The 27,334-nt window shown below is 49.4% G+C and overlaps 1 protein-coding gene across 3 annotated transcripts in view; it reads left to right on the top strand.

Annotated features, from left to right (window-relative positions):
• The window catches only part of DLC1 (DLC1 Rho GTPase activating protein), a 213,464-nt gene extending 195,010 nt beyond the window's left edge, over positions 1-18,454 (top strand). For all 3 annotated transcript variants that reach the window (XM_027853682.1, XM_027853683.1, XM_027853684.1), the window contains 8 exons: positions 1,630-1,789; positions 1,892-2,090; positions 2,431-2,644; positions 7,257-7,371; positions 8,094-8,309; positions 12,789-13,006; positions 14,610-14,783; positions 16,600-18,454. In XM_027853682.1, the coding sequence (XP_027709483.1) occupies positions 1,630-1,789; positions 1,892-2,090; positions 2,431-2,644; positions 7,257-7,371; positions 8,094-8,309; positions 12,789-13,006; positions 14,610-14,783; positions 16,600-16,720 (1,417 nt within the window). In that variant the 3' untranslated portion in view covers positions 16,721-18,454. The remainder of the gene's footprint in view (positions 1-1,629; positions 1,790-1,891; positions 2,091-2,430; positions 2,645-7,256; positions 7,372-8,093; positions 8,310-12,788; positions 13,007-14,609; positions 14,784-16,599) is intronic.
• Positions 18,455-27,334: the final 8,880 nt, after the last annotated feature.

Raw genomic sequence — 27,334 nt, 5'->3', positions numbered from 1 at the left:
CATTTAGTTGTCTCTAAAGATTTGGGGGTAGGGAGAAGATGGCCCCATTTTGGTGAAGGGGCCAGAGGGTGCCCTGCCTACTGTGGCACTTCTGGGGCTTCCCTGCCACCTCTGGACTCGGGGCTTGGAACACATCCCCACACATCAAAGAAAGCGTCTCTGTTCCACAGCTGTGCTGTTGGGAGCCTCCGGGCACACAGGAGCGTTTGTTCCAAATGACTGAAATAAATAAGTCCTGGTCAGCCTCTCCCTGTGTGCCTGAGATTCTCACTGGAGACCATCCCCTGCCTCCTGCATTCCACCACTGACGCCAGGCTGCCTCACTCCCCTTACAAAGCGGTCATTGTGTGCGGTGGATCAGTAATGCTAGAGGCCACACTCTATGGAAACCCACCTCTCATGCCCCACAGCCAGCCCTGAGAATTGGGATGGCCTGGGCAGGTCATGGAAGCTTATTGGTACTTTAATGGGGTCAACATAGGGTATCCTGGAACTCCAAAGAATGGCGTATTTTTGAATTCTTTCATTTAAAGGAAAAAGACATCCTTCCCCCCACCCCCATTCATAACCCAATTTTAATGTGTCTCATTGAATTATGGGATCAGGAAAGTGTTCAAGCGTGTTGGGGGGAGGTATTCTCCCTCGTTTCTCACTCGCTTTCCCACAGGGTCAGGGGTAGGCTTGCATATCTATTTGATGATCTTGAATGGATCACACCGATTCCTCAATAGTCCCCAGTTCAGAGGTCTAGGCAGCCCAAGGCGGACACCAAACGCATGACCCCCTTTCTCATTCTTGGGCCATGAGTGAGAGGACTCTGGGGTCAGTCAGCCTGGAGCCTTTCCCATTCTGCTGCCTCACAGGAGTGTGGGGAAAATCCAAAGATGTAGTCAGTAGTTTTAAAGATGTTCAATCATTTTTTTTCAGCTAATAAGCATTTTTAAAACATTAATCTCTTCTGACCTCTCCCCCCCACCCCATACATGTTGTGTAAACTTAAAGATGAATAAATCATTCCTTCAGTGGTGCTGCAGCGTCTGGCAGAGCAGACTCCCATTTTGGCCCCGTCCAAAACCATATGAAGAGAGATGATACGTGAAAGGCGCCTTACAAGCCCTGAAGTCCCATGTCAGTGACAGCTGTTATTATTATCACTGTTACTGTGATGATGATGTTGATGGTAGAGTCAGAGCTGAGGGTCATAGAATTAAGCTAGGAGGGACCTTAGAATTCGTCTAGTCCCACATCATTTTACAGAGGAGGAAACTGAGGCCCACCTACAGGGAAGAGACGTGATCAAGGCCAGACATTAATGATAACCTACATGTCTACACACACCATGGTTTTCAAAGCGCTTTCTTCACAAACACCCTATGCAACATACACAGTCCCTATGCGTTTTATCTCCACTGTAGAGGTGGACAAACTGAGGGTCCGAGGGCAAGCGAGTGGCCCAGGGCCCCAGCTGCTGAGTGATAAAGCTGGGCCGTGCCCGGGCTCTAGGACATGAGACTGAGTCCCGGTCCCCCTCCCTATCCCCCATCCCGTACCTCTGCTCCCCCTATGTTGCCAGAGAGACTTTGGCCCTGTGCATGGTACGCTCATCTTCCTCTTGTGCTCCCAACCCAGGGCAGTGCCCAAGTTCATGAAAAGGCTCAAGGTCCCAGACTACAAGGACCGGAGTGTCTTTGGGGTCCCGCTCTCCGTCAATGTGCAGCGGACGGGGCAGCCACTTCCCCAGAGCATCCAGCAGGCCATGGGCTACCTGCACGGCCAGTGTTTGGATCAGGTGGGTGCCCCGTCATGGGGAGTGGGGGGGAGGGCCTCAAGGTGAACGCGTCCTCACACCGCCTCCCTGGCTTCCCTCCTCGGCCATGCTGCCTGGGAACAGGTGGGGCTCTTCAGAAAGTCTGGCGTCAAGTCCAGGATCCAGGCCTTGCGCCAGATGAACGAGAGCTCCACGGCGCACGTGAGCTATGATGGGCAGTCTGCGTACGACGTGGCTGACATGCTGAAGCAGTACTTCCGAGACCTTCCTGAGCCACTGATGACAAACAAGCTTTCGGAGACCTTCCTGCAGATATACCAGTGTGAGTGGGCAGCCCTGAGCCCCGGGGGCAGGCAGCGGGGGAGCTGTGGTCACGGGCCTCTGGTCTCAGAGGTCCGGCTGGGGGTGGGCATGGCCAGGGAGGACTGCTGCCCACCCGGGAATGGCAGGCTCTTTCACAGGGCCAAAGGGATAAAGAAGAGGAAGGTGGGGGGCTTTAGGTTGGGCCTTCCTGGCCTCCTGATAAGGCAGGAGATGGCCTGGCTGCTCGGTCTCATTTTCTGGGTTTTGTGACAATCCATGGCTTTTCTTGTGCTGCCTCAGCCTGGGGAGAGTTGATGCTTGTTTGGGACTGATGAGGGCTAAATGTTGCTGTTGCACAGATGTGCCCAAGGACCAGCGTCTCCAGGCCATCCAGGCAGCCATCATGCTCCTCCCGGACGAGAACAGGGAGGTACTTCAGACTCTGCTCTGTTTCCTGAGCGAGGTCACCGCTGCCGTGAAGGAAAACCAGATGACGCCCACCAACCTCGCTGTGTGCTTAGCGCCTTCCCTCTTCCACCTCAACACCCTTAAAAGGGAAAATTCTTCTCCCAGGTATGTGGCGTGGCCCGCCCTTCCCCTTCCCCATCCCCTTGCCGCACGCTCGTGCGTGCACACACACACACACACACACACACACACACCTGCAGCACACTTTGGTTACTCGGGCTGTCCAGATGTCTCCACTCTTGGGTAGAGTGCATGCCTTGCAGGGTTCAGTCATGGGTTGGTGTGGTATGGACAGTCCGCCCCCCCCCAGCGGGTCTCAGCATGGAGGCAACATCCCCAAGGTAGTGCTCGAAGGCCCTCCCAGAATGGACAGGGAGCTGAGCTGTGAGGGGAGGGGGCCAGGGTTGAGGCCTTGTTAAGTTTAGGTCACTAACCTGTGATTGCATTGGATGAATTTTCATAATAAGACTTTGCAGGAAAGGGCCTCAGGCACCACTGGATTCAACCTTCTCATTTTATAGTGAGGAATCTGAAAGCTGGTGAAGTTAAAGGCCTTGCCCAGGGCACCCAGCTAAGACTGCACTACTTACTGAGGCAGGATTTGAACCCAGGGCTTCCTGACTCCTGGACCCTCACTCCCCGTTTTCATTCATAGCAATGCTCAAAGACCACAGATTAGGGTTACAGATGGCTTGTCATCTTTGTGGATGGAAGGCAAGGACTCAGGCATCTGAAATGACAGATGACAGCGATTGCCAGGCTTGCCTTAACCATCCAAACACAAAAGACCAGATGTACAAAATAAGGAAAGAAGAACAGATACCAGGAGTTAAACATTAGGGTCGCTCAGCTGGCAATCTGCGACCTCTCTCTACATAGCTGGTTCCATGGGTTTGCTCTGCTGATCTCACTCCGGCTCACGCTGTCTAAGTCTTGATGGTTTCTTAATCACAGAATTGACAGCGGAGAGGGGCCTCAGCAGCCCCCTCCCCCGGAGGAAGGCTCCAGTCACATCGGTCATCCAGCCTTAGCTGAAGGACCGAGGGGACAAGGAGGTGCTCCCCACCTCAGGCATCCCATCCTCCTCTGGGACAGCTCCCAGTGAGGAAGTGACTTGTTCCTAACGTCCAGCCTGGAGCCGCTTCCCAACATTGTTCCCCAGTCTGCTCTTGGAGGCCAAACAAAGCCATCCAGTCCTTCTTCCCAATGACGTCAGCATCAGAGTCTTTATTCCTGGAAGCCACGCCTCTTGATGCCATCCAGAAATCACACCAAGCCTTATTCCCTCTTCCTTTAACTCTCCCCACTCCCTGAATTGGAAAACAAAGGAAAGAAGAGAAAAAGAAAACTCTGGGATCCACTGTGAATCGTCCAAGGAGTCAGACCCTCACACTGGCCCATCCCAAAGCACTTGTCTCCTTCTGCACCCCGAGGTTCTGCACCTCTCTCAGGGTGTGGGGGCACCCTCACTGGCCCTCTGGAGTCATGTCATTACTTCGCGTTTCACCTCCACATCGCCCCGCTGACTCACTGAGCGTGCACGCACCTAGCTCCCCTAGGACTTCTCAGACAGATTGTTCTCTTTCCCTTGAGAAATTGATTGTTTGAACCCATGCGGAACACTTAGCATTTGTCCCTTCATAAGTTCCTCTTATGAGATTCAGCTCATTGATCTAGGCCAGTAGCTCACAAAATATGGCGGGGAGAGTCCAGCCACCAGAGATGCTTTTGGGGGTCCAGGAGCTCAAAGCACTTGTATGATAATATGAAGATCTTTTCTAATATAGCAAAAATGAATAGCTATAACTCGTGTGAACAGAAGCTCTCTGGGGAGGGTCTTCGATAATTTTTAGAGTGTAAAGGGGTCAGTGACACTTGAGAACCACTACTTTAGACTATCAAGATCTTTTTGGACCCTAACTATATTCCATTGTTATCAGAGGTGGCCACGAGGCACAGTGGATTGAGTATTGGGCCAAGAGTCAGGAAGACCTGAGTTCAAATCCAGCCTTAGATACTACTGGCTGTGTGAGGCTGGACCTGTCACTTCACTTCAGTTTGTCTCAGTTTCCTTCACTGTAAAATGAGGATAACAATAGCACCAACCTCCCAAGATTGTTGTGAGGATCAAATGAGGTAACACAGAGCCTGGCACATAGTAGGTGCTTAATAAATGCTTGTTTCCTTCCTTCTTTCCCCTCCCTGATTGGTGTCATCTTTGGATTTCATGAACATGTCATCACAGTCACCGATGAAAAAATTAAACAACCCAGAGCCTTGGGACATTCCACTGAAGACTCCGAAGGCCATTTTCCTATTGAACCATTCATGGCCACTCTGAGTGCTGCCATCTAAGCAGTTCTGAATTCATTTAATTGCATTATCATGTAGGTCAAACCTCCCCGTCTTCTCCAAAAGAACAGTCTGAGATGCTTTGCAGCATTCCATTCATCTCTCTTGTTTACTAACCCTGTCAGAAAAGAAAGATAAGGTTAGTCTGGCGTGAACTGTGCTTGATCAAGCTGGCCTGGCTCTTTGGAGTCGCTGCTTCCCTTTCTAAATCTCCACCTGCCATCTGTCCAAGTGTCCATTGTAGAATTTTCCCAGGAGTTGAAGTGAAACTCAGTGGCCCATCATTTTGAGAGGGGCAATTTTCAAAAAAGGGGAAGAAAACAGAGATCTATGCTTCTTCTCCCAGTTTCCAAGATCTTTCAGATGTCACTGATTCATCAGTCAGACCTACCAGCTCTCTCAGGACCCAAGTTTACCTGGGCCAGGGGACTTCGATTCGTTAAGGGAAGCCAAGCTCCCTGTTCCTCTGGCCTTATGCTAAGAAAGTGACTAAAACACCCATACCCTTTGACTTCAAGTTGCAGGCCCCAAGGAGACCAAAGACAAAAGAACAGTTCTTCTACAACAAAATATTCATAGCAGTGTTTTTTGTAGCCGAAAGAAACTGGAAACAAGGCTGACCCATCCATTGGGAAAATGGCAAAATCCATTTTGGTGCCTGATTGCTGGAAGACTGATCACTGTGATCTAAGAAACAGCTAATGAGAAGCACCTGGGGATGCCTGGGAAGCCTCATGTGAAGAAGTGCTGTGTAGAGTTATCAGAACCAGGAAAGCAAACAAAATGTCTGAACACTGAAACACTAAACGCTCCTAAACTAGAAAACCTCCTAAACACTCTAGCGACCCAGCCTGGTCCCAGCCATCCCAAGGGGCAGTGGACCCATCATTTGAATGTCAACAGGGCGCTAACCCTGCCAAAGCAGCTAGGTACCGTCTAGACTTGGAGAGATGCCCAAGGGCACTGAGAGGTTAAGGGATTTGCAGGGTCACCCAGCCAGTACTTTCAGAAGCAGGCCTCTAACCCAGGGCTTCCCTGCACTGTTTCTCCCTGCATGATAAAGGTGGGGGACTCTGGGTAGGCAATATTGAATACATTCATACCCAGATACGGTCAGTGGGTTGGTGAGTTTTGCTGAAATGCTGGTTTTCCCCCTTTTTATTCTTTGTGACAAGTAATGGTTCATTAAGGCAGGGAAGGCAGGGGTGTGGGAACTAGAGGTGAACGGGCTGTGGAGGCAAAAGAGATAAATAACAAGAACAGATTCTTTAAGAAAAGGGAAGCTCTCAGGAGTCCTGGGCTCTGCCTTGGCTGGAGCACGAACTCCTCGGGTCTTTGAGCCAGTGGCCTTCTCCTTCTGGGCTGTTTCAGATTCTTCATCTGTAAAATGAGATGACGGGTCTAGAAGACGATTCCTGGAAATGCTGGACCCCAAGTTCAGGCCCTGTGGGCGTTGCGGGGGGTGGCAGGGGAGCAGCCCAGGAGGCAGGACAAGCTCATCTCCTGGGTTCCAGGAAGGTCCCTGGTACATTTCAGCATGGGGGAAGGGAAGGCCCTCCCAGAGGAGGCCAAGGAAGAGATGAGATAAGGGCTTTGGCGGCCGCAGCTGTGGGGCATGCCAGACGGGCAGCCAGGCCGACAGGAACGGGCACTGTTTGTTTATTGGGGAAGGAACAGAGGGCTGGGGAGGGGAACGCCTCCTCTCTTCCTCCCCCATTATATGAGGCCAAAGGAACCCACATCCAACATGGCAGACCCACAGATGACGCACAGGCCACTTCCTCTTTTGTAATGGCTTAATTCCATTTTGCTAGAAGCCCTTGGGGATGAAATTGGGCTCTCTCTCTCTCTCACTCTCTGTGTCTCTGTCTCTACCTCTGTCTCTCAGCACAGAAACACCGGAACTATTTATCTCTCTCTGGCTCTCACTGAAAGGCCGCTAGGGGGCGCCATAGTGCACAGAGTGGATACCAGCAGTCAGGAAGATTTGAGTTCAAATCCAGCTTCAGACACTTCCTAGCTGTATGGCCCAGATCAAGTCACTTCCCCCCTGCCTGTGTTGCTTTCCTTAACTGTAAGATAGGGATAATTATAGCCCCTACTTGCCAGGGTTGTTGTGATGATAGAAAATATTTGTAAAGCTCTTTGCAAACCTTCAGGTATCTGTAAATGCTGGTTAAGTGATGACCGCCATCTTCACCATCTTCACCATCCTCTCCAAACCTGCAGAATTGCTCAGGTTTCTGTGCAATGGGGCACCCACCCCCCCAGCTCCTGCCCCACATTCCAGGCCGAATCCAGCTCCCCGGGCCCCCTCTGCAAATCTCCCTCTCACCCCCTCCCCCCTTTCCTTCATTTGACCCAGGGTGATGCAGAGAAAGCAGAGTCTGGGCAAACCTGACCAGAAGGATCTCAATGAAAACCTGGCAGCGACGCAAGGCCTGGCACACATGATTGCGGAATGCCACAAGCTCTTCCAGGTGGGCCCGGGCGTCCCAGGGGAGGGGAGGTATGACCCAAGGGTGGGGTCAGCCCACCTTAGTTTCACTGGAAGGAGAATTCCTTCTGCTGGCCCAGACTCCCCCCAGGGGGTCAGCTGAGAAATGCATCATGCCCTACAGGGATTGATGAGTGGGGGCAGGGGGGTGTTGGCAAGGAGGGGAGCAGGATTTGTGCCCAGTCCCCCTGCCCCTGAGAGCACAAGGATGGGTTGGGGTGGGGACCAGACTGTGCAGCTTTAGTCAAGGAAACTCCCTCAGTCAATGCAGGGTGGCTCTGCCTATCTGAGGGCTTGGGAGGTGAAGAGGCAGATCTGGGTTACCCTCTTGCCTCTAGGCTGTGCCAGCCTTTGTTTCTGTCTCTCCCCAGCTCAGGGGACTCCATCAACACCCGCAGCCCTGGGTGCTGGACACTGGCCTCCTAGAGAGGCTGCAGATGGCCCAGATGGTGGCCTCCCCTCTGTGACTGTCCAGGCCCTTTCCTGGAACATCAGTTATTGTCTCCTCACAAGAGTCTCATCTGGTGCTCCTAGGCCCATTCTACAGATGAGAAAGCTGAGGCTTAGGGATCTGTGTCCCAAGTCCAGGCCAGGGTGCTTTCCCCCATGGTCTGGGGCCTCCAGCTGATGCAGATGTGAGAAGCCAAGGAATGGTCCCCATGTCAGGCAGGGGCTAAGCTCGGGGTTGGGAATCCTTCCTCCTAGGTTCCAGAGGAAATGAGCCGCTGTCGGAACTCGTACTCAGAGCAAGAGCTGCGGCCGCTAAGCCTGGAGGCCTTGGGTCGCCTGAGTGGCCAGGATGCCGACTATCGGCACTTCCTCCAGGACTGCGTGGACAGCCTGTTTAAAGAGGTCAAGGACAAATTCAAAGGCTGGGTCAGTCACCCGACCTCAGAGCAGGCCGAGCTGGCATACAAGAAGGTAATTTGTGCTGGCTCCCCCTGGACACCCCTGGGATGCCCAGCAGCAGAGGGTCAGGGGCTGGGGTGGTGGGCATCCAGAACCCCAGGCGTCAGGGGCTGGGGCTCCTACCTTCACGTGATGAGCTGAGGGTTGTCAGTCCATTTCACAGGTGGGTAAGTTCAGGCCTGGAGGAGGGAAGAGCTTGTCTCAGATCACATGAGATGGAGCCAAGATGTTGACTGAGCTGTCCTCCATGGGTGAGGTTTTAGCCTGGGGTCAGAGGATCCAGGCTCAAATCCCAGCTAAGTTAAACATGTCATTTCCTCTGGGGCCACTAGGTGGCGCAGTGGATAGAGCACCAGCTCGACTTGGGAGGACCTGAGTTCAAATGTGATTTCAGACACTTGACATTTACTAGCTGAGTGACCCTGGGCAAGTCACTTAACCCCACTGCCTAGCAAAAAAAAAAAAAGTGATTTCCTCATCTGTGAAATGGGGTGAATGGAAGGACAGAGCTGAATGAAATGACCTCCAAGGTCCCTTCCAGCTCTTGGTCCTGTAGATTTTAGTGTTCTGGGAAATGGGGGAGCTCGTCCCCTATTTTCAGTTTGTCAGTGACCTTAAGCATCCAGCTTTGACACCATCCTATGCTCACACCTTCTTCTTCTGGCAGTGGGGTTGGCCCTTGAGGGCTCAGCCACAGGGTGAGTATCAGCAGAGCCCCAAATGCATTGGGGGATGGGAACCCCACAACTTGGTCTCTCTCCAACTGCTGCTTCTCCAGTCAATAATTTTTTTAAATCCATATGACAAATATGCCTAGTCCAGAAAAACAGATTCCCCCACCATCAGATCTAAAAATGTTTGTCTCCTGACCCGTGAGTCTATCCCTTCTCTGAAAGGAGGTGGAGGGGGCAATTCATCTTGAGTCTTCTGGCCTTATGATAACCACATTATTACATGGATCAGAATTCTAAAATCTTTCCAAATCATTTTTCTTTTCTTTTTTTTTTTTAGGATAGGCAATGGGGTTAAGTGACTTGCCCAGAGTCACACAGCTAATAAGTGTTATGTGTCTGAGGCCGGATTTGAACTCAGGTCCTCCTGAATCCAGGGCCAGTGCTCTATCCACTGCGCCACCTAGCTGCCCCTCAAATTGTTTTTTCTTTATAATATCGGGCAGTCAATCAGTAAACATTTATTAAGCATCTCCTATGTGTCAGGCATTGGGCCAAGTGCTAGGAATATGTAGAAAGGCAGAAAGGCACAGTCCCTGCCCTGGCAGAGCTCACAGTCTAATGGTGGAGGCAGCTGGCAAACAACTATGTACAAACAAACTGTGAACAGGATAAGCTTGAAATGATCCAGAGAGGAAAGCTCCCAGCTCATTGTATACAGTGTTCTCTTGGCTCTGCATCCTTCCCACTCCAGCAATTCATAAGTCTGCCTGGTGTCCTCTGACCTCACTTTGTCATGTTATGGTGCCATAATAATCTATTGCATCTCTATACCATAATTTATTTAGCCATTCCCCAATAGGTACACTCCTTAGTTTCCAGTTTGGGGCTACTTGGAAAGAACTGCTATAAATATTTTTGTGCCTATGGGTCCTTTCCCTCTTTCTTTGATCTCTTTGGAGTCTAGACCTAGTAGCGATATAGCAGAACCAAAGAGTATGCACAATTTAGAAACTTAGGGTACATAGTTTGAAATGCCTTTATTAAACGACTGGAATGAGTCACAGTTCCACCTGCAATGCATGTATGGGTCTATTTCCCCCTCTCCCAACAGTCCCGCCAAAAATTGACCAAAGAGAAATGACCATTGATGGGTGCAGGTGCAAGTTGGAACCTGACGGTTCCTTTCATTTGTAGTTCTCTAATTAGAGCATTTTGGGGGGTAAGGTTGTTAATAGCTTGGATGGAATTTGAAAACTACATATTTGTATCCTTTGATCATTTATCTGTTGTAGAATGGCTCTTTGTCTTATAAATTTGAAGCAATTCCTTGTATCTTGGATGTGAGGTCTTGATCAAAGAAACGTATTACAATGGTTTCTCTCCTCAGGTACCTATTTCCCTTCTAATTTTAACTCCATTAAGTTCTGCACAAACAAATCTTTTAAATTTTACATATTCAAAGTTGTCTATTATTTGGTCATGGAATCTTCCCTGTCTTCTTTGCTTTTCCTTCCTTGTTTGGGATGTCACCTTTTATGTCTAAATCATGGATCCCCGGAGTCTCTCTTGGTATCTGGGGTGAGAAGCTGCAGGTCTGTGTGACATTTCTGCCAGACTGCTTTCCAGTTTTCCCAGCAGTTTGATTCAAATAACTAGTCCTTCCCCCATTAACTGGAGCCTTTAAGTTTAGCAAACACTCCTAGGCTTGGTTTGTTTGCTTCTGTCTGTTGTGTGCCTAATCTGTTTTGCTAATCTCTATTCTTTAACCAATACTCTGTTGCTTTGATGATTTCCGCTTTGGTTGAGAGTTTGAGATCTGCATTTGTTTTAAACTCTCTACAAAGAAGAGCCCAAACAGTCCCTAGGCAGCCTGTGATCCCTAAGGCTCGGAGTACTCCCTGTACTCCAGTGGCTCCATGGTGCTCAGCTGGGAGGGGCTCCCCACCTCTTCCATGCCTCCCACTCCCACCTTCTCCTCCAGCTCTAATACAGCACTTGCTTCTGCCACTCCCCCATCCACATCAATCAGCAGCCTCTCTTTTGAGATTCTTTCTAGCCAAGTGTATCAGCCTCTTTCAGATGTTTCCTCATGGCAGTGTCCACTGGCCCCAAGTCATTCTTTGCCTGCTCCTCTCTTCTCTCTAGCCCAGCCTCCACTCTGCTGCCAAAGTGATATTTCTGCAGTATTCTGATCACCCCCAGCGATGTCCAGGGGCTCCCAATAATCTCCACGATCAAATATAAAATCCTGTTTGGCATTTGAAGTCTTTCATAAATAACCTGGACTCTTCCTGTCCTTCCAGTCTTCTCATGCTCCACCGCCATCAGGACAGACGGGCACGCACGCACAGACACACACACACAAAGTCTAACTCTGCTGGCCTCCGGGAACATGACACTCTCTCTTCTGCCTGGCTATCCCCCCAGACTGCCCAGATCTCTGCCCCCTGGGGCTCTTATTTCCTCGACTTCCTTCCAGGTACTGGATCCCACCCTTTGCTGGGGGGTTCCTCCAGCTAGCTGCTGCTTTTTCTCACTTGTCTACTCTATACGTATTTTGTATCACCTAGATAATCATATGTTGCCTTTCCCCAATGGAATGTGAGCTCCTTAAGGGCAGGGAGCCTTTGTATCTTAATCTCACATGGTAAGTGCTTAATCAGTGCTTGTTGATTGACTGACTGGAGGACCTCAGTATCCTAGAATTGGTTTCCCAGTCTCTTCACCACCAATTCCTGCCCTCATCCTGGGGGACTTTGGCATCATGTTGCTGTTCCCAGGCCTCCTGGTCCAGCAGACTGTCCTGTGGTCCACTCCTCCACTCTACCTTGACCATACACCCCAATGACCATGCATTTGATCTCTCCATCCCTCCAAGGGTTTCACTTCCATGATCGAGAATCCCAAACTTCTTGATCTCCAACCATAACTTCCTATCACTCCATCTTATTCTTAAGCTGGGCACCAGAACATCAGAAGCAGAAGACCCAGATTCAAACACTGGGCTTGCACTGGGCTTGCTGTTTTCTCCCTGTGTTAACCATGAGCAAGAGAGAAGAACTCCCAGGGCTTATTTTCCTCATCTATAAAAGAAGACTTTTGGATTTGTTCATATCTAAGGTTCCTTTCAACTAATCTTATGATCCTCAAATGAATATCATCAGTCAAAGATGATGTTGATTCAAAACATTAGAAACCCCCTCCATTCTGTTTGATCATCAAGATGTATGTTTCAGTCAATGGGTGTTGTCATTGACTCAGCCATCAGTCTGGCTCTTTCAAGGTTACAATACACTTCAAAGATCAGCCCATTTGATTCCCACAATCATCCTTGTAGGTGGGCACCACTCTTATCCTCATTTTACAGAAACTGAAGATAAGAGAGGACAATAGAATAGACTACAACTGCTTAGTGGCTGAGGTAGGACTCAAACTCAGGTCTTTTGAACTTCATATCTTTCTAACTCCATTATACCAACTAGCTGGCAACCCTAATTCTTAGTAGTTTTCTGTTGCATCCAATGCTAGAGATTATCCCAGGACCGAATTACTGCCAATAATTTCTAATCACTCCCTTACTGAAACCTTCTTCTACCAGGTAGAAACTTTACTTTAACTCAGATTCCCTCCTTACCTCCTGTGGGAAAACTGATGAATTATCAGCTTCCTAAGTCTACTTCATGAGGGAAGAGGATCTAAGGTTCTGCATGCACTCACTGCCTTACCTCCAGACCTGCCTTTCTGTTGCCTTTGGAGTCTGCCCTTGGCTGAAAGTGAGGGTCCCCAGCAGTGACAAGTGGGTTTGTGCTTTGTTTAGGTGAGTGAAGGACCCCCACTCCGACTGTGGAAGTCAACGATCGAAGTCCCTGCCAAAGCCGAGGATGTCTTAAACCGACTTCTGAAGGAGCAGCACATTTGGGATCCGGACCTCTTGGATGCCAAAGTGATTGAAGTCCTGGACAGCCAGACCGAAATCTACCAGTTTGTCCGGAGTAGTATGGTGCCCCATCCTGCCAGGGACCACGTTGTGCTGAGGTGAGGGCTCCCCCTGGTGGGCCACAGCAGCAGTGGCTTCTCCTGTGCAGAGTTGAGACTCAGGACATGGGCAGGAAAGGCCAATTTATCAATAAACATTGATTAAGCATCTGCTATGTAGGTACTGGGGATAAAAAGTCAAAAACAAGCCAATTCTTGCCTTCAAGGAGGTCACTCACTAGGGGAGAAAGCATCCACACAAATATAGACAGTATAGACTCATATTCCCTAAAAGGCAGCTTGGTGCAGGAGAGGGAGCCAGGAAGACCTGGGTTCGAGTCCTGCCTCTGGCATCTCCTCTGCATGTGATCACTTAGCCTCTCAGGGCTCCAGGCAACACTATAAGGCTCTAAGGTGCAGAGAAGGGAGTTCTGTATACCAAGAAACTCACAGGTCCAGTCCTAATCTCTGTCGTATGCCGACTACATAGGAAAGAAATAGAGACCCCTTGAAGAGGGGCAAGAAAGGCTTCTTGTGGCAGGTGGGACTGGAAGGAAGCCAAGGAAGCCAAGGCAGGCAGATGCCAATGCTGGAGAGGGAGAGTATCCCCAGGATGGGCACAGCCAGGGCAGGCAGGTGCCAATGCATCTCTGGATGGGCACAGCTAGGGCAGGCAGGTGCCAACGCTGGGGAGGGAGTGCATCTCCAGGATGGGCACAGCCACGGCAGGGGGGTACCAGCGCTGATGAGAGAGAGGATTCCCGGGATGGGCAGGGCCAGGGCAGAGGCTTTAGTGGGGAAATAGTGTATCTTGCACGTGGAACAGCAAGGTGGCCAGTGTCACCAGATCAGAGTAAATGAGCAATGAGGTAAAAGAAGCCTGGAAAGGTGGGAGAGCGTCAGATAAGGCCTTGAAGAGCCAAGCAGAAGATTTTATATTTGATTCTCTAGGCCATAGAGAACCACTAGAGTTTACTGAGCACTCCAAATCAGTGTTTTAGGGGTGAAACCATTTGGCAGCAGAATGGAGGAAGGACTGGGGGGTAGGGAGTGACCCAGGAAGAGGCAGCAGCGATCATCTGGGTGAGAGGTGGGAGGCCTGCTCCAGGCTGGCGTCTGGGCAAGTGGGGAGAGATGGGGGGAGAAGGAAGTGCCGCAGGGTGGCAGCTGATTGGATGTGTGGGGAGAGGGCAGGTGGGGAGCCAAGGAGAAGACTTTGGCCAGTGGGAGGTGAACCAAGGAGAGAGTGTGGGCCCATGAAAGCCCCTCAAGCCATAGCACATGAAAACAGCTCACAGGACTATGGATGGCACCATTTGATTTGTGAAGCCCATCCTTTGAGACTGGGGGGAGCTGGGGTGCCACACCATCATCATTGGCAGAGTCATGGCCTCAGCAGCTGCTGCTGCTGCTGCTGCCCACAGACCAATGCGCTGGGAGTCAGAAATCCCACCTGTGACCCTCCTGCCTATAGGACCATTAGCACTCACTCTACCTCTACAAACCCCAGTTTCCACATTTGTAAAAGCATGTTTCTGCTCACTGGGAGGCTCTGGGGCCCAAATGCCCCAATGCCTACAGTGCTTTACAGCCCCTGAAAGTGGGTCAGGGATGGGAGCTGTTGTAATCACCATTCTTAGGTTCCACATCTCTGTCTCCACAGAACTTGGAGGACCAACTTACCCAGGGGGGCCTGCATGCTCTTGCTCACCTCCGTGGATCACGCCCAAGCCCCTGTGATTGGGGTAAGGGTAAACGTGCTCTTGGCTCGATACCTGGTTGAGCCCTGTGGGGCCGGGAGATCCAAGCTCACCTACATGTGCCGGAGTGACCTGCGGTAAGTACCTGTATCCCAGGCCTTGGGGTGGGGGGAGGCAGAGGTCAGGCCAGACCTGGGTTTAATTCTAGGAGGGGACACAAGGCAGAGTGCCTCCCCCCGTTGGCTTCCACTGGGGATGATGGGTCATGGGTCATGAAGGTGGAAGACCCATGTTCTCTGCTCAGCCCTAGAGCACCTCCCTTTCCCTAGGTAGCTCCAAGGGCCTGAGCAACATCCCCAGGGCAGCAGCACCTGAGGAACAAGATTTCAGTGCTCACAAGCCTGTCTACTCTAAACCAATGGGAAGCCTTCCTGGGATCTCATCCTCCCCTGACTGGGGACTAATTTCACTGATCACAGTCCACACTACTAGAAGCATTATCGCTGTAAGAGAGGTCCCAGTAGACCCCCCAGACCAAAGCTGGCGCCCAGGAAAGTCATAGGGTCAGAGACATTGAGCTAGAAGGGCCCTGAGAGGTAACCAAGGCCAACTCCCTCATTTTGCAAAGCGGGAAACTGAGGCCAGGAAGTCACAGGACCATAGATTTAGACCTGGAAGGAACCTCAGAGGTCATTGAGACAAACCCCCTTACTTTTTATGCAGAGGAAGAAACTGAAGCCCAGAGTAGTGGTCATAGATGCATAGATTTAGCGGTGGAAAGGACCTTAGAGATAATGAGGCCAACCCCCTCATGCTGAATGAGGAAACCAAGGCCCAGGGAGGCTGATGTGGACAGCACCCCTGACAAGTAAGGAGTGCTCTGGTGAGGATGAACAGGCTGGGGAAGACACAGTAGACCACAGCAGATAGTCAGTCAACAAGCATCTGTAAACAAACACCTTCTCCACATAGATTCTGGGCCAGGTGCTGGGGATGCGAAAATGAACCAACAGAAGAAGCAGATATCACAGAATCAATTTGCTTACTTGCAACTGAATACAGGGGAATTTCAGGGTGGAAGGGGAGGTATCAGGAAAGGGCTCACATAGGAGGTGGCCGCCCTTGAGCTGAACTTTGAAGGAAGCTCAGGGTTCTAAGAGGTGTCTATGAGGAGGCAGCCTCCGCAAGGGCAGAGGTGGGAGACGGACTGTCATGTGTGGGGAATAGTGAGCAGGCCATTGCAGCTGGACCCGAGGGGGCACAGAAGGGAGGAGTCATGTGTGCCTGACAAGGCAGACTGGGTAGAGCCTTCAGCACCAGAGCTCTTCTGTGAGACTAGAGGGAAAGGGGGAGCCGTGGCTAGATCCATGCCTGATTTAGGAATGATGCTTTGATGGAGGGTAGATTAGAGAAGAGACAGATTGAGTGGAGGTGGGGAGACCAAACAGGACAATACTGCAAAGGATGTCATGTGTTTAGACTGGAGAAGAGAAGATTCAGGGGACCCCATCTTCAGGAATTTGATGAAGACAGCACTCATTCTGTCTGACCCCAGAGAGCAGAACCAGGTGCAACAAGGAGAGATGTCAGAGGCAAGTTTAGGCTTGAGGTCATGGGAGCTGTTCCCGAGTGGAAGAGGCTGTCCTTCCCCTCCATGGAGGGCACCAAGCAGAGTCTGGAGGACCAGCTGTCAGGGATGTTTTTGTGGAGATTCCTCTCTGTATGGGTCAGCCTAGAGACTGCTGAGCTCCCTTCCAGCTCTCAGATTCTGTGATTCCCGGTTAAACGCCTGCTGTGTACTAGACTGCCACGGTCAGTTTAGAGTCATGAGAATAATAAAATGTCCTGATGTTTTGTGTGTTGGGAATGAATCCAGACATCTCCTGAAGTACCGTCACCTTTCCTCAGCATTGTGCCACCTGGCTGGTGACTCACTTTCTCCTTCCATTTTAGGGGCCACATACCAGAATGGTACACGAAGGCATTTGGGCATTTGTGTGTAGCTGAAGTGGTGAAGATCCGAGATTCTTTCAGTCGTCCAAGCTTGGATTCCAAAGATGGGAAATCCAGGTGACGACAGACCCACAGGCTGAGACTCTGCATCTGGCCCAAGACCACCGATGGTTTTGTTTCTAGATAAACGGGCCAACTCTAGGCAGGACAGATCAAACCACAAACCAGGAGCCAAGCTGGGTGGGCAGTGATCACACAATAGATGCATCACAAGAGCTGATCTTGACTGGAACACATGGCCCTGTGGAAAAACATCTGTTGTACCATGTTGAGATTGCTTCTGCGAAGCAGGACTCTTTTAGGGGATAAGATGAAGAGACTCCCTTCTCCTGGGCTGTTGCCCCTGACTGGCCCTGGGCTGGAGGACAAGCAGAGCGGCTGCCACAGGAGGGGGTGTTTGGGTGGGGGTAAAGGCGTTTCTCTCCAACTCCAGCCATGGAAAATGAGTTTCCATAGAGAGATGTGTGTATGAGTGAGCATCCATGACTGAATGCGGAGCAGACACGGGGAGTGGGCTGTGTGAGGCTGGCAGGCCACCAGAATGTGCGAGACGTTTCCATTGCATCATCTCTGACCCCTCCCGGGACCAATGAGGAGTGACCCTCTTGCATCAGGGGAGCCCAGCAAACTTCCCCAGTGAACCCATTTCCTCCCTTGTCTTTAGGGGAGCCAGTGTGGGAGATTCCAGCCTGAGCAGATCCCCTTCATCCACATCTGTTAGGAGCTCCATTCTGAGGGTCGCATCTCTACATGACAATGAATCCACTCTCGCCGTAAATGATCCCACACTGAAGGTCCTATCTCACTCCCAGCTGGTTTTAAGGCAGGAAAATTAGAATCCAGCAATTGGAGTATTTTGTTTTTTAAAGAACAGAGGTTAGGATAAGGATGAAGAATATGCTAGTGCCAAAGCTAAAATCATAATGAGGGCCACACGTTCTGATGATTTCTATCAAAAGGCAAAAGCTTCTCATCATGACTAAAGTCCACTCAGTATTAATGTCCAGAGCAGAAAATGCTGAAGGAGGGGGGAGCCCCATGTCTCCCTAGAAAGTCTGTGCAAACCCAAGGCACCACAAGACGCTGGAGCCCTTTCTGGTCAAGCCCTCCTTGGTGCACCGCCATTTACTGTTCTTTCATCTCTTGGGTTTCCTTGCTCAGGACACGATTCCAAAGAGCTCTTTTGGCCAGGAGCTCTTCCTGCAGGTGCCCATGTCATGGTGGGATCTGTCTCCACCAGCCCTGTGTTCTTGGATCCCCCTCTTTTGTCCCGATCAGTCATGGACTACTTGTAGGTGAGCGTGATCAGGAAGGCTTGTCCTTGGCTGATTGTGCCCCTCAGTTACCATCGTCAGTGTTACTTCAGAAACTCTTCTTGATGAAGAGACTGTGTGCATGTGCGTGGATGTGTGTGTGAGGGAGGAGCAGATCCGATTCAGCCACAATGTGCCATCAGGGTTCTTGAACACGTGCTCCTTGTGAATACCTAGACCTTGTAGATTCCGTCTCAGACCTCTTCCAGGGAAGATTGTATGTTGAACATACCGTCCCATTGAGTAACACAGGTAAGGCATGATACAGAGTATTATTTAAAATAGACTTGTATTTATATATCAGACAGTCTTTGGGTTTTATACCTCAACTCAACATGTTTGTGGGTTTTTTTTTCCTTTATTGTAAATAAAGCTTTTCATGACTACCAGGGAAGTAAATGAACAAGGAAAAGGTTTATAACTCGCTATGAATGACTGTCCAGAATGTAACCAACAATTGCACTATTAAATCTTTAACATGAGGGGACTGCCTGGCTTTGTTCATTTTCCCTGACATTCCCTTTTTAATCAAACACACCCATCCCACTCCCATCAAGTTTGGGGGATCTCACCCCAAATGCAGTGGTTGCTTGGTGGAATGTGCTCAGGAGCCCAAGGAAGGAAAAGATTCAGGACTGTGCAGTCTCCAGCCTGAGCAGGAACAGTGGGGAAACTGAGGCAGGAAAGTTGGAAGTGGAGCAATAGCTGCAGAAAGGTGGTAAAGACTGAACTCCAGCTTCAGCTGTTAACCTAAAATGTGGGACTTTACTATGGCTTGGCCTTTCTCATTGACATATTTGGCAAGATAAACATTCAAGAGGGAGAAATATTCAATAATAATAATCACATGTTCACATGATTTACCTTAGGGGTTATGGATCAGAGATTTACAGCCAGATAGATTCTTAGGGGCCATCACATCCAATGCTTTAATTCTCTAGATAAGAAAACTGAAGCCAGAGGGATGACGGCTCTCATTTCAGAGACCCTGCAGGACTCCAGGGTTTGACCTAACCAGCACGATGTCATTCACAGATGAGGCATCAGGCGGGCTAGGCAGGGGCAGTCCTCTCCAGAGATTCTCTTTTCCATTTGAGCTGTGAAACTGCCTTGATGGATTTCAGTACAAACACCCTTGAAGAGAAAACCTCTAAACATTTTATGCCTCCCTTAATAAGAGTAATCAGAGGGTCAGTCACCAAGCAAATTGCACTAATTGTCATGTCTTCTAAGACAGGAATTCTTTTTTCTTTTTTAAAGACAGAAATTCTTGACCTTTTTGGAGTCACAGATCTCCTTGGCATCTTGATGAAGTCTGTGGGCCCCTCTTCAGAATCATGTCTTTAAATCCATGAAACAGAACACACAAGATGACCAAGGGTCACTTGAACTCTTGTCCTCAGAGTTCTAAGGGCAACCAAGAGGGGCTGGGGCTTCTGGTACTATGCTTCCTGAGCCCCTACCCATATTCTTCCCATCAACAATCAGCCAGGTGACTCCATCACCTTTTTGAAGAAGCATTTACTAAAAAAATTGAACCACAAATGCCCTCCGCAGGAGGCTTTGGCTGGTCAGCCTTTCCCCCCTCCCTCACTCCCCCCTCCCACTGCTAGTGCTTTTCCTCTAAGATTGTCTATCTACACTGTCTGTCTGGTATGTCTATACATAGCTAAGACATCCCCTCTTGTCAAATTCCTTCAACAAATTATTTTTGATTATATTTTGAAAGTTATTTTTTAATATAAAACCAGACATCTAATGTAGCAAGTAGAGAGCTGGCTCTGGATATAGGAAGGCTGGAGTGGAGTCCTGCCTCTAAAACATAACTGGCTATGGGAACCTGGGCAAATCATTTAACCTCTCATTGCCCTGGGAAAAAATGTAAGTCAACTAGCATTTCTTGAATGCCTACTTAATAAATAAAATAAATATAATTAAAATGAGAATATGTATAGCAAGGAGGCCATTGTCACTGCATCAGAGAATATGGGAATAAGTCTGGAAAGGTAGGAAGGGGTAAGGATAGAAAGAACTTTAAAAGCCCAAGAGAGCCTTCTGTTGAGCCTGGAATCAGGAAGACTAGAATTCAAATCCAGCCTCTGAGATTCACTAGCTGTGTGATCCTGGGCAAGTCACTTAACCACTGTTTGCCTCAGTTTCCTCATCTGTAAAATGGAAAGAATAATAGTAACTACCTCCTGGGGATGTTGTGAGGATCAAATGAGATAATACTTAGCATAGTGTCCACACGTAGTAGGTGCTATATTAATAATTGTCGTCATTATTATTATTTGATATTTTATCCTAGGAGGCACTGAAGTTGACTGAATAGGGTGAGGACAGGACCAGACCTGAGCTTTTGAAAGATCAGTTTGGCGTCTGTGCAGAGATGACCTGGAGTGGGGAGAGACTGGAGGCAGGCAGACCCCCCCAGCAGCATTGCCATGGTCCAGGTAGGAGGTGATGAGGGCCTGCCACAGGGGGTGGCAGGGTCAGAGGAGAGAAGGGAGCATCTACAAGGAGATATTATGAAGGTCAAATGGACAGGGCTTAGCCACAGCTTAGATGGGGAGAGAGGAATTATGGAGGACCCCCAAGCTGTGAGCCAGGAAACTGGGAGAAGGGTGGTGCCCTCCCCAGGGGATGGGCCAGGGAAAAGACCACATCCCAAACTGAGCTTATGGAGCTGAAAATGTCAAGGGGACAGACAGCCAATTGGAGACGTGCATTAGGCAGTTGTAGATGTGAGCCTGGAAGGCAGGGGAGAGGGTGGAGCTGACAATTAGAGCCACCTTCGTAGAGATGAGAATTTAACATCTGGTAACTGATGGGATCATAGCACAGAGAAAGGAGAAAAGGTGGTGAGGACAGCGCCTTGAGGGGCACACACACCGTGAGCAGGAGGAACCTGGGTGAAGATTCAGCAAAGGAAGCTGAGAAGCAGCGGTCAGATAAGGAGGGGGAGAATTAGGAGAGAATGGGGTCGTGAGATCTGGAGAGAAGAGAGCAGCAGGGACAGATACGAGGGTGGTCACAGAAAGGTCAAAAAGGATGAAGATTGAGAAAAGGCCAGGGGGGGTTGGCAGTCAGGAACCGAGTATAGACAGTCTTTCCCAGGCATTTAGCTACAAAGAGCAGAAGATATAGAGGGTAGGGTTTCTGAAGGTGGGAGATGGATGTGTTTGTAGATAGTGGGGAAGCAGCTAATGGTGAGTAGGATAAAGATTCCGTTAGGGAAGACTCTTATCTCACTAAGAGAAATGCACCAATGTGCATTGGTAGAGGGAATTTCCTCACGGAAAGCTCCCAATGCCAATGAAATCACAGGTTCACAGCCTGCCCCCTATCCCAAATAGTGTTCAAACCTAGAGGGCTACAACAGACATTTTGGCCTCAAATTTTAAGGCAAAATTTTCAAGGAATGATAAGAAATGCTTGCTCAGACAGATTGGGCAGCTAGTAGAGCAGAGGATAGAGAGTGCTAGGCCCATAATCAGGAAAACCTATCTTCCTGAGTTCAAATCTGACCTCAGACAATTACTAGCTGTGTGACCCTGAGCAAGTCAACTTAACGCTGCTTGCCTCAGTTTCCTCATCTGTAAAATGAGCTGGAGAAGAAGATAGCAAACCACTCCAGTATCTTTGCCAAGCAAACCCCAAATGGAGTCACGGAGAGTCAGATACAACTGAAACAACTAAATAACAACAACTGAAGGGACAAATGAAGGAATAAATCATCTATCACATTTCTGGCCAGGTTGGGGAGTGGCCAGGAACCTAGAGGCCCAAGGTCTCCCTTGTAAATTGTCCTCAGAGGTACCCTTGGGCTCAATGAACACACACAGATGAATACATATACCCATTTTTTCTTTTCAAATACATTTTGTTTCCAGTCAGTTTATTAAAGACACTAAATACGAGATGGGAATGTTTAGAAACAGAGCCTGACCTTTGGCCAGGTCCCATAGAGAGGGGCCCACAACCCCTGGGAGCTAGTTTCTCTGAGAAGGGAGCCAGCTGTGGTCCACACTCTAGAGTTCCATATGCTCTCCCTCATGGTCTGCACAGCACCTGGGGAGATACTCAATCACCTCATAAAACCAGACAGAATTCAGGGTGCCTCTGAAGGGGGAGAAGAAAGCACATTCTAACCCAGTCCCCTGAAGGGCTCAAACACAGCTCTTTTCTTCTCTCCTGGGGGATTATAAGGCCACAGTTCACCTGGAAGGGGCCATTCCCCCAACCCCTCCCCCCCTTCCCTCAGAGGGTCCAGGCCTAGGAAGAGGAGGCATCAATGAGAGGAGTGATGGTGATGGGGCCTGCAGGAAGACAGAGAGGGAGGTGGTTTGGGTGAAAGGGAGATGTCCATAAACCACACTGCTGAAACTATGACCGAATATGACAATTCCACCCTCATTCTCGAGATCTCCAGAGAAAGTCAGAGTTGGAGGGTTAGAGTCACATGGCCACAGGCAGAGAATGAGGGCACAGATAAAGGCCAGGAGCAATTTCTGATGAACCAGAGTGCCAGAGGGGCATGGTGATTCCCCAACCCCACTGCCCTTCCCCAAAGCCCAGTGATGAGCCAGGGCTCTCTGCTGCCCCGGGCCTGTTGGCCCTGTGTGTGATGGGGTCGCTGAGACATATGTGTCACAGCAATGGGGCTCAGCGTGGCACCCCAGCAGGGCCCTCCCCTCCCTGACAATCCCATGGAAAGAATCTGTTGACTAGGACATTGTGAGTTAATGAGGGTGCGATGCAGCCGATGGCCACAGGGTGGCAACATGGCATAGGGAAAAATGAGCAAAGATGGAGCTCTGAACAAAAGATGGAATAAAAGCGGCCAGGAGCTCTTGGCCAGCGCCCCTGTGGTCTGTCCAGTCCCATCTCCCACCTTCTTCAATTAGAAGAGCCTCTGAGTTCCAGTCCTACTTTTGACTCTCACTCCTTGTGTGACCTTGGGCAGGTCCCTGTACTTCAGTTTCCTCAACTGTCTGATGGGGGAGGAGATGGAGTAGATGGGCTCTAGATGAGGGTGGGGGAGGGGGTCCTCTCCCAGGCTCCAGGGGGCCATGCCCAGAGCACCCACTGCCTTCAGCACTCCTTCCCTAAAGCCCCCCATCTCTCTCTCCTTCCCAAGGCCAGATGGTCTCTCTTTTTGCTTGTATTTGTAGCCCTGCACTTAAGTGGGGGCCTCTTCTCGGTCCTTTTCCTTGACCTCTCTGCAGCCTTGGACACTGTCGATCACCCTGTCTTCCTTGAGACTCTTCTCCCTAGGTTTTTGGGAAGGCACTCTCTCTTCTGGTTTTCCTCCTTCCTATCTGGCTACTACTTCTCAGTTTCCTTTGCTGAATCTTCATCCAGGTCATGCCTGCTAGCAGGGTGGGTGCCACAGGGCTCTGTCCTGGGACCTCTTCTCTTCTCCCTCTATACCAATGATTCTCAAGTTTACTTATCTGGCCCTAACCCCTCTGTTGTCCTCTGGTCTTGCCTCTACAACTGCCCATTACACATCTTGAACCGGATGTCCTATGGATGCCTTAAGTTCAACATACCCAAAACTGAACTCATTAACCTTCCTCCTCACCCTTCCCCCCCCACACACCTTTCCTGTTACTGTTGAGGCATCACCAACCTCCCAGTCCCTCAAGCTCACAAACTAGGAGTCACCTGGACTCCTCTCTCCCTCTTTCACCTCCCATATCTAAGCTGTTACTAAGCCCTGGTGATTTCACCTCCACAACATCTCTTGAATAAACCCGCTTCTCTCCTCTGCTGTTGCCCCCCCACACCCTGATGTGGGCCCTCATCCCCTCACCTCTGGATTATTGCCATAGGTGCTATGGGGGGGGTAACATGGACGGGTCTGCTCTCCCTACTTCAGTCCATCCTCCATTCAGCCACCAAAATGATTTTCCTCAAGTGCCTGTCTGACTGTATTATTCCCCTATTCAATCAACTCCATATCTGTATCACCTCCATAACCTGGCTCCCTCCTACCTTTCCAGGCTTCCTGGCTCTTCCCCAGCTGCTGGCATTTTCCCCAGCTGTCCCAATGCCCAGAATGCTTTCCTTCCCCACCTCTGCCTCCGAGCTCCCTTCAAGTTTCAACTAAGATCCCATTTTCCCCAGGAAGGCTCTGCCAACCCTTCTTCCCTCTAATATATCACCAGTGGACCTTTGTACAAAGCTGTTTATATGTTGCCTCCCCCATCAGATCTGGAGCTCCCTGAGGACATAGACTGTCTTTATCTTCCTTTGTATCTCCAGTGCTTAGCACAATGCCTGGAGAGCTATTAGCAAATGCTTAATAAATGCTTATTGATTGACTGACTGGGGGGGCCAAACAAGTTGTAACACTCTGTGTATAAGCAAACAGCTGAAGGATGCCAAAGAACTACAGGCCAGTGAAGGAAGCTATACATGGCAAGAGAAAGTGACAGACCCTGGGAAGCTTGTCATGCCCAGGGGAATCAAGAAGTGCCCTCCCCATGTCAGATGTTAGGTGGCTTCCCTGTGACTGGCTGGGAAAGGAGGTCAGAGTCTCCCCAACGTGAGCAAATTGACAGCCATTAGGAGACTCCTAGGATCATGTACTTAGAGGTGGGAAGGCCCTCAAAGTCCATCCAGCTCCGTCTTTACCACGTCACAGATGAGAAATCAGAGGCCAAGAGAGGCTTAGAGGCTTGCCTGAGGACACACAGCAGAAGCAGCCCAGCTGGGAACCAAACAAGTTCTCTGCCTGTAAAGGCCAGTCCTTTTCACCATACCACTCCACCCCTCGGAGGGTATGGGGCTTGGGAAGAGGACCCAGGCAGGTCTGAAGAGAGTGTGGTCTGAGGCCAAGATACCAAAGAACACAGATGGAGAGGGATCAACTTCTGCCACTCCTAGCCTCCCTTAGCCTCCATCCTAGAGCTGGAGAAACCCTCCAGGGACCCTCATTTTGAATCAGGCTTATTTCCTAGAGCTCAACCAGGAATTCCCTGTGGCTCCTCCTACACCCCAGGCAATGGCTTCCAACTGGCTTAACCTGCCTTATCCCTAAGTGTATACTTGGGATTTAAGTATATAATATAATAATATAATATAATATAATACAATACAATACAATACAATGCAATATAATATAATATAATATATAAGTATATGAGACATATACAACTATACAATTATGGGCGGAGGGTGAACAGCTATCGGCTAAGGGGAAGTAAACAGCATCCAGTGGAGGGTGGGAGCCAGAGATATCTGCCAAACTCATCTCCCAGAGATCAGGGAATCGTCCCCACATGGGCCATTGGTACCAATTGCTGTATATGCAGGCTCTAATTCTTGCCCATCTCATTCCTCAATTCATGCTTTTATGGGCAAAGCCCTGAGCATGGTGCCAGGGATGAGCTAGCAAGGGGTTGCCCTCTAAAGTATGGGGGCTGCCTTGGCATAAGAGGTACCAGAACCAAGTCAGAACATAGCCCTATAGTTGCAGAGGCCTTAGGGGGCGTATTATCCAACCTCTTCATTCTCAACATGGAAAACAGACACATCCCAGAGAAGGGCAATGACCTACCAGAAGCTACACACAGGTAATCAGTGGCAGAGTCAGTATTTGAACCCAGGCTCTCTGACCCTGATTCAGCAGTGTTTCTCTACACCAGACTGCTTCTCTTAAAGGACTGGAGCAGTTGCTAAGTGCCCTTTGATTAGGGCTGGAATGCTGGGTTCCAGAACTGTTGCAGAAATAGAAGGGTTCTGACCTTCTCTGAATTTGCATTTCTCCAATGGGGATTATGCATGCTGGGTCAAGAGGGCTTCCATGGACAATGATTAAGAAGAATTCCTGAGAAACTGGTGAACAATGGAGAGTGAACTCAAGGCAGGAGTTCCAAGTGAGATGTTATCCCATGATGGCACTATTAGTAAGGTAACTCAGAGCTCAAGTCCATTTGCATAAGACTCTCTTCGTTGGTGGAAAATGATTACCCAATGGTCCATGCCCCTTGGAGAGGTGGGGTTAGGCAGGGATCCTAGTTCTTCCAGCTTCCAACTGTCTTTAAGTCCCAACTAAAATGCCACCTTCTATAGGAAGCCTTTCCAGATCCCCCTCAATTCTAGCGTCTTCCCAATTTATCCTGTGTATAGCTGGTTTGTACATAGGTATTTGTACATTGTCTCCTTGTGAGCTTCTTGAGAGCAGGGACCATGTTACCTTTCTTTGTACTCGTAGAGTTTAGCGTAGTCTCTGGGTACATAGTAGGTGCTTAATAAATGTTTGACAGAGGACCCATGTAGTTCCACAATCTCTTCAAGGAGAGGTTCCTGAAAGGAGAGAAGGACCCCAGGAAGAAGGCAACATGCAGAAGAACAGGTACCTTGACCACATCCCTATTCCCAGCATTCCATATTAGACTTTGGGGAATCTTCCCCTGGACTGAGATGGGGGACTCTCGCTTGTACTTGAATCTTACTAGCTCTTTCTCAGTGGGAGAGCCTACTCACTGTGTATTATCTGGTATGGCATAATCTGCTTAACTTTAGGTTTTTGTTTGTTTTGGAAAAATAAGTTTGTTTGTTCTTCACAATGTGTAATGGTCTTTGAAACTGACATTTGGTGGAAATGTCCTCCCTGTTAAAGGGATAGCAATCAGGAGCACAGTTAGGATCTAAATATTATTTCCCCTAGACTGATGATGCGGAGGGAGGGTAGATAGCTATAATTCTAGCCCCAGTACCTCATCTCTGGATACTGGGCCCATTCTGCGAGGATAGCAAAGTGACCAGCTTCATGGTCACTAATTCCCTGGCTGGTAGGAATCAAAATTTCTCTTGGGAGAGGGGTGGACAAAGGAAGATCTAGAAACATCTATTCACACATACTTATAAGGCACATTTAAATATATTCATGTGGATTCACAAATAACACATTGGCAACACTCACCTAACACCTGACAAAAAGTACTCTATAGGGGTATCTAGGTGGTGCAGTGGATAGAGCACCAGCCCTTGAGTCAGGAGGACCTGAGTTCAAATTCAGCCTCAGACACACAACACTCACTAGCTGTGTGATTCTGGGCAAGTCACTTAACCTCAATGGCCCTCACCAAAAAAAAAAAATACTCTATATGGAAGACCAATAGAATACAGTTAACAGCAAGGGTGAAGCCTTTAACTTTATACAATATAGTAACAACCTTCACCATTCCAACTGGCTAACTTTTTCTTTTTTTGATGGAATAGGGAAGGTAGGTGATATACTATAGAGGAAGGTGGGTTTTATGGGCCAGGATACTGCTAGAACTAGGTAAGCTTGAAACGCAAACACACACACACACACACACACACACACACACACACACACACACACA

Source organism: Vombatus ursinus, unplaced genomic scaffold (assembly GCF_900497805.2).
Source record: "Vombatus ursinus unplaced genomic scaffold, bare-nosed wombat genome assembly UNPS02010193.1, whole genome shotgun sequence".
Taxonomy (NCBI): Eukaryota; Metazoa; Chordata; class Mammalia; order Diprotodontia; family Vombatidae; genus Vombatus; species Vombatus ursinus.
This window is presented reverse-complemented; position numbering and strand designations above follow the sequence as displayed.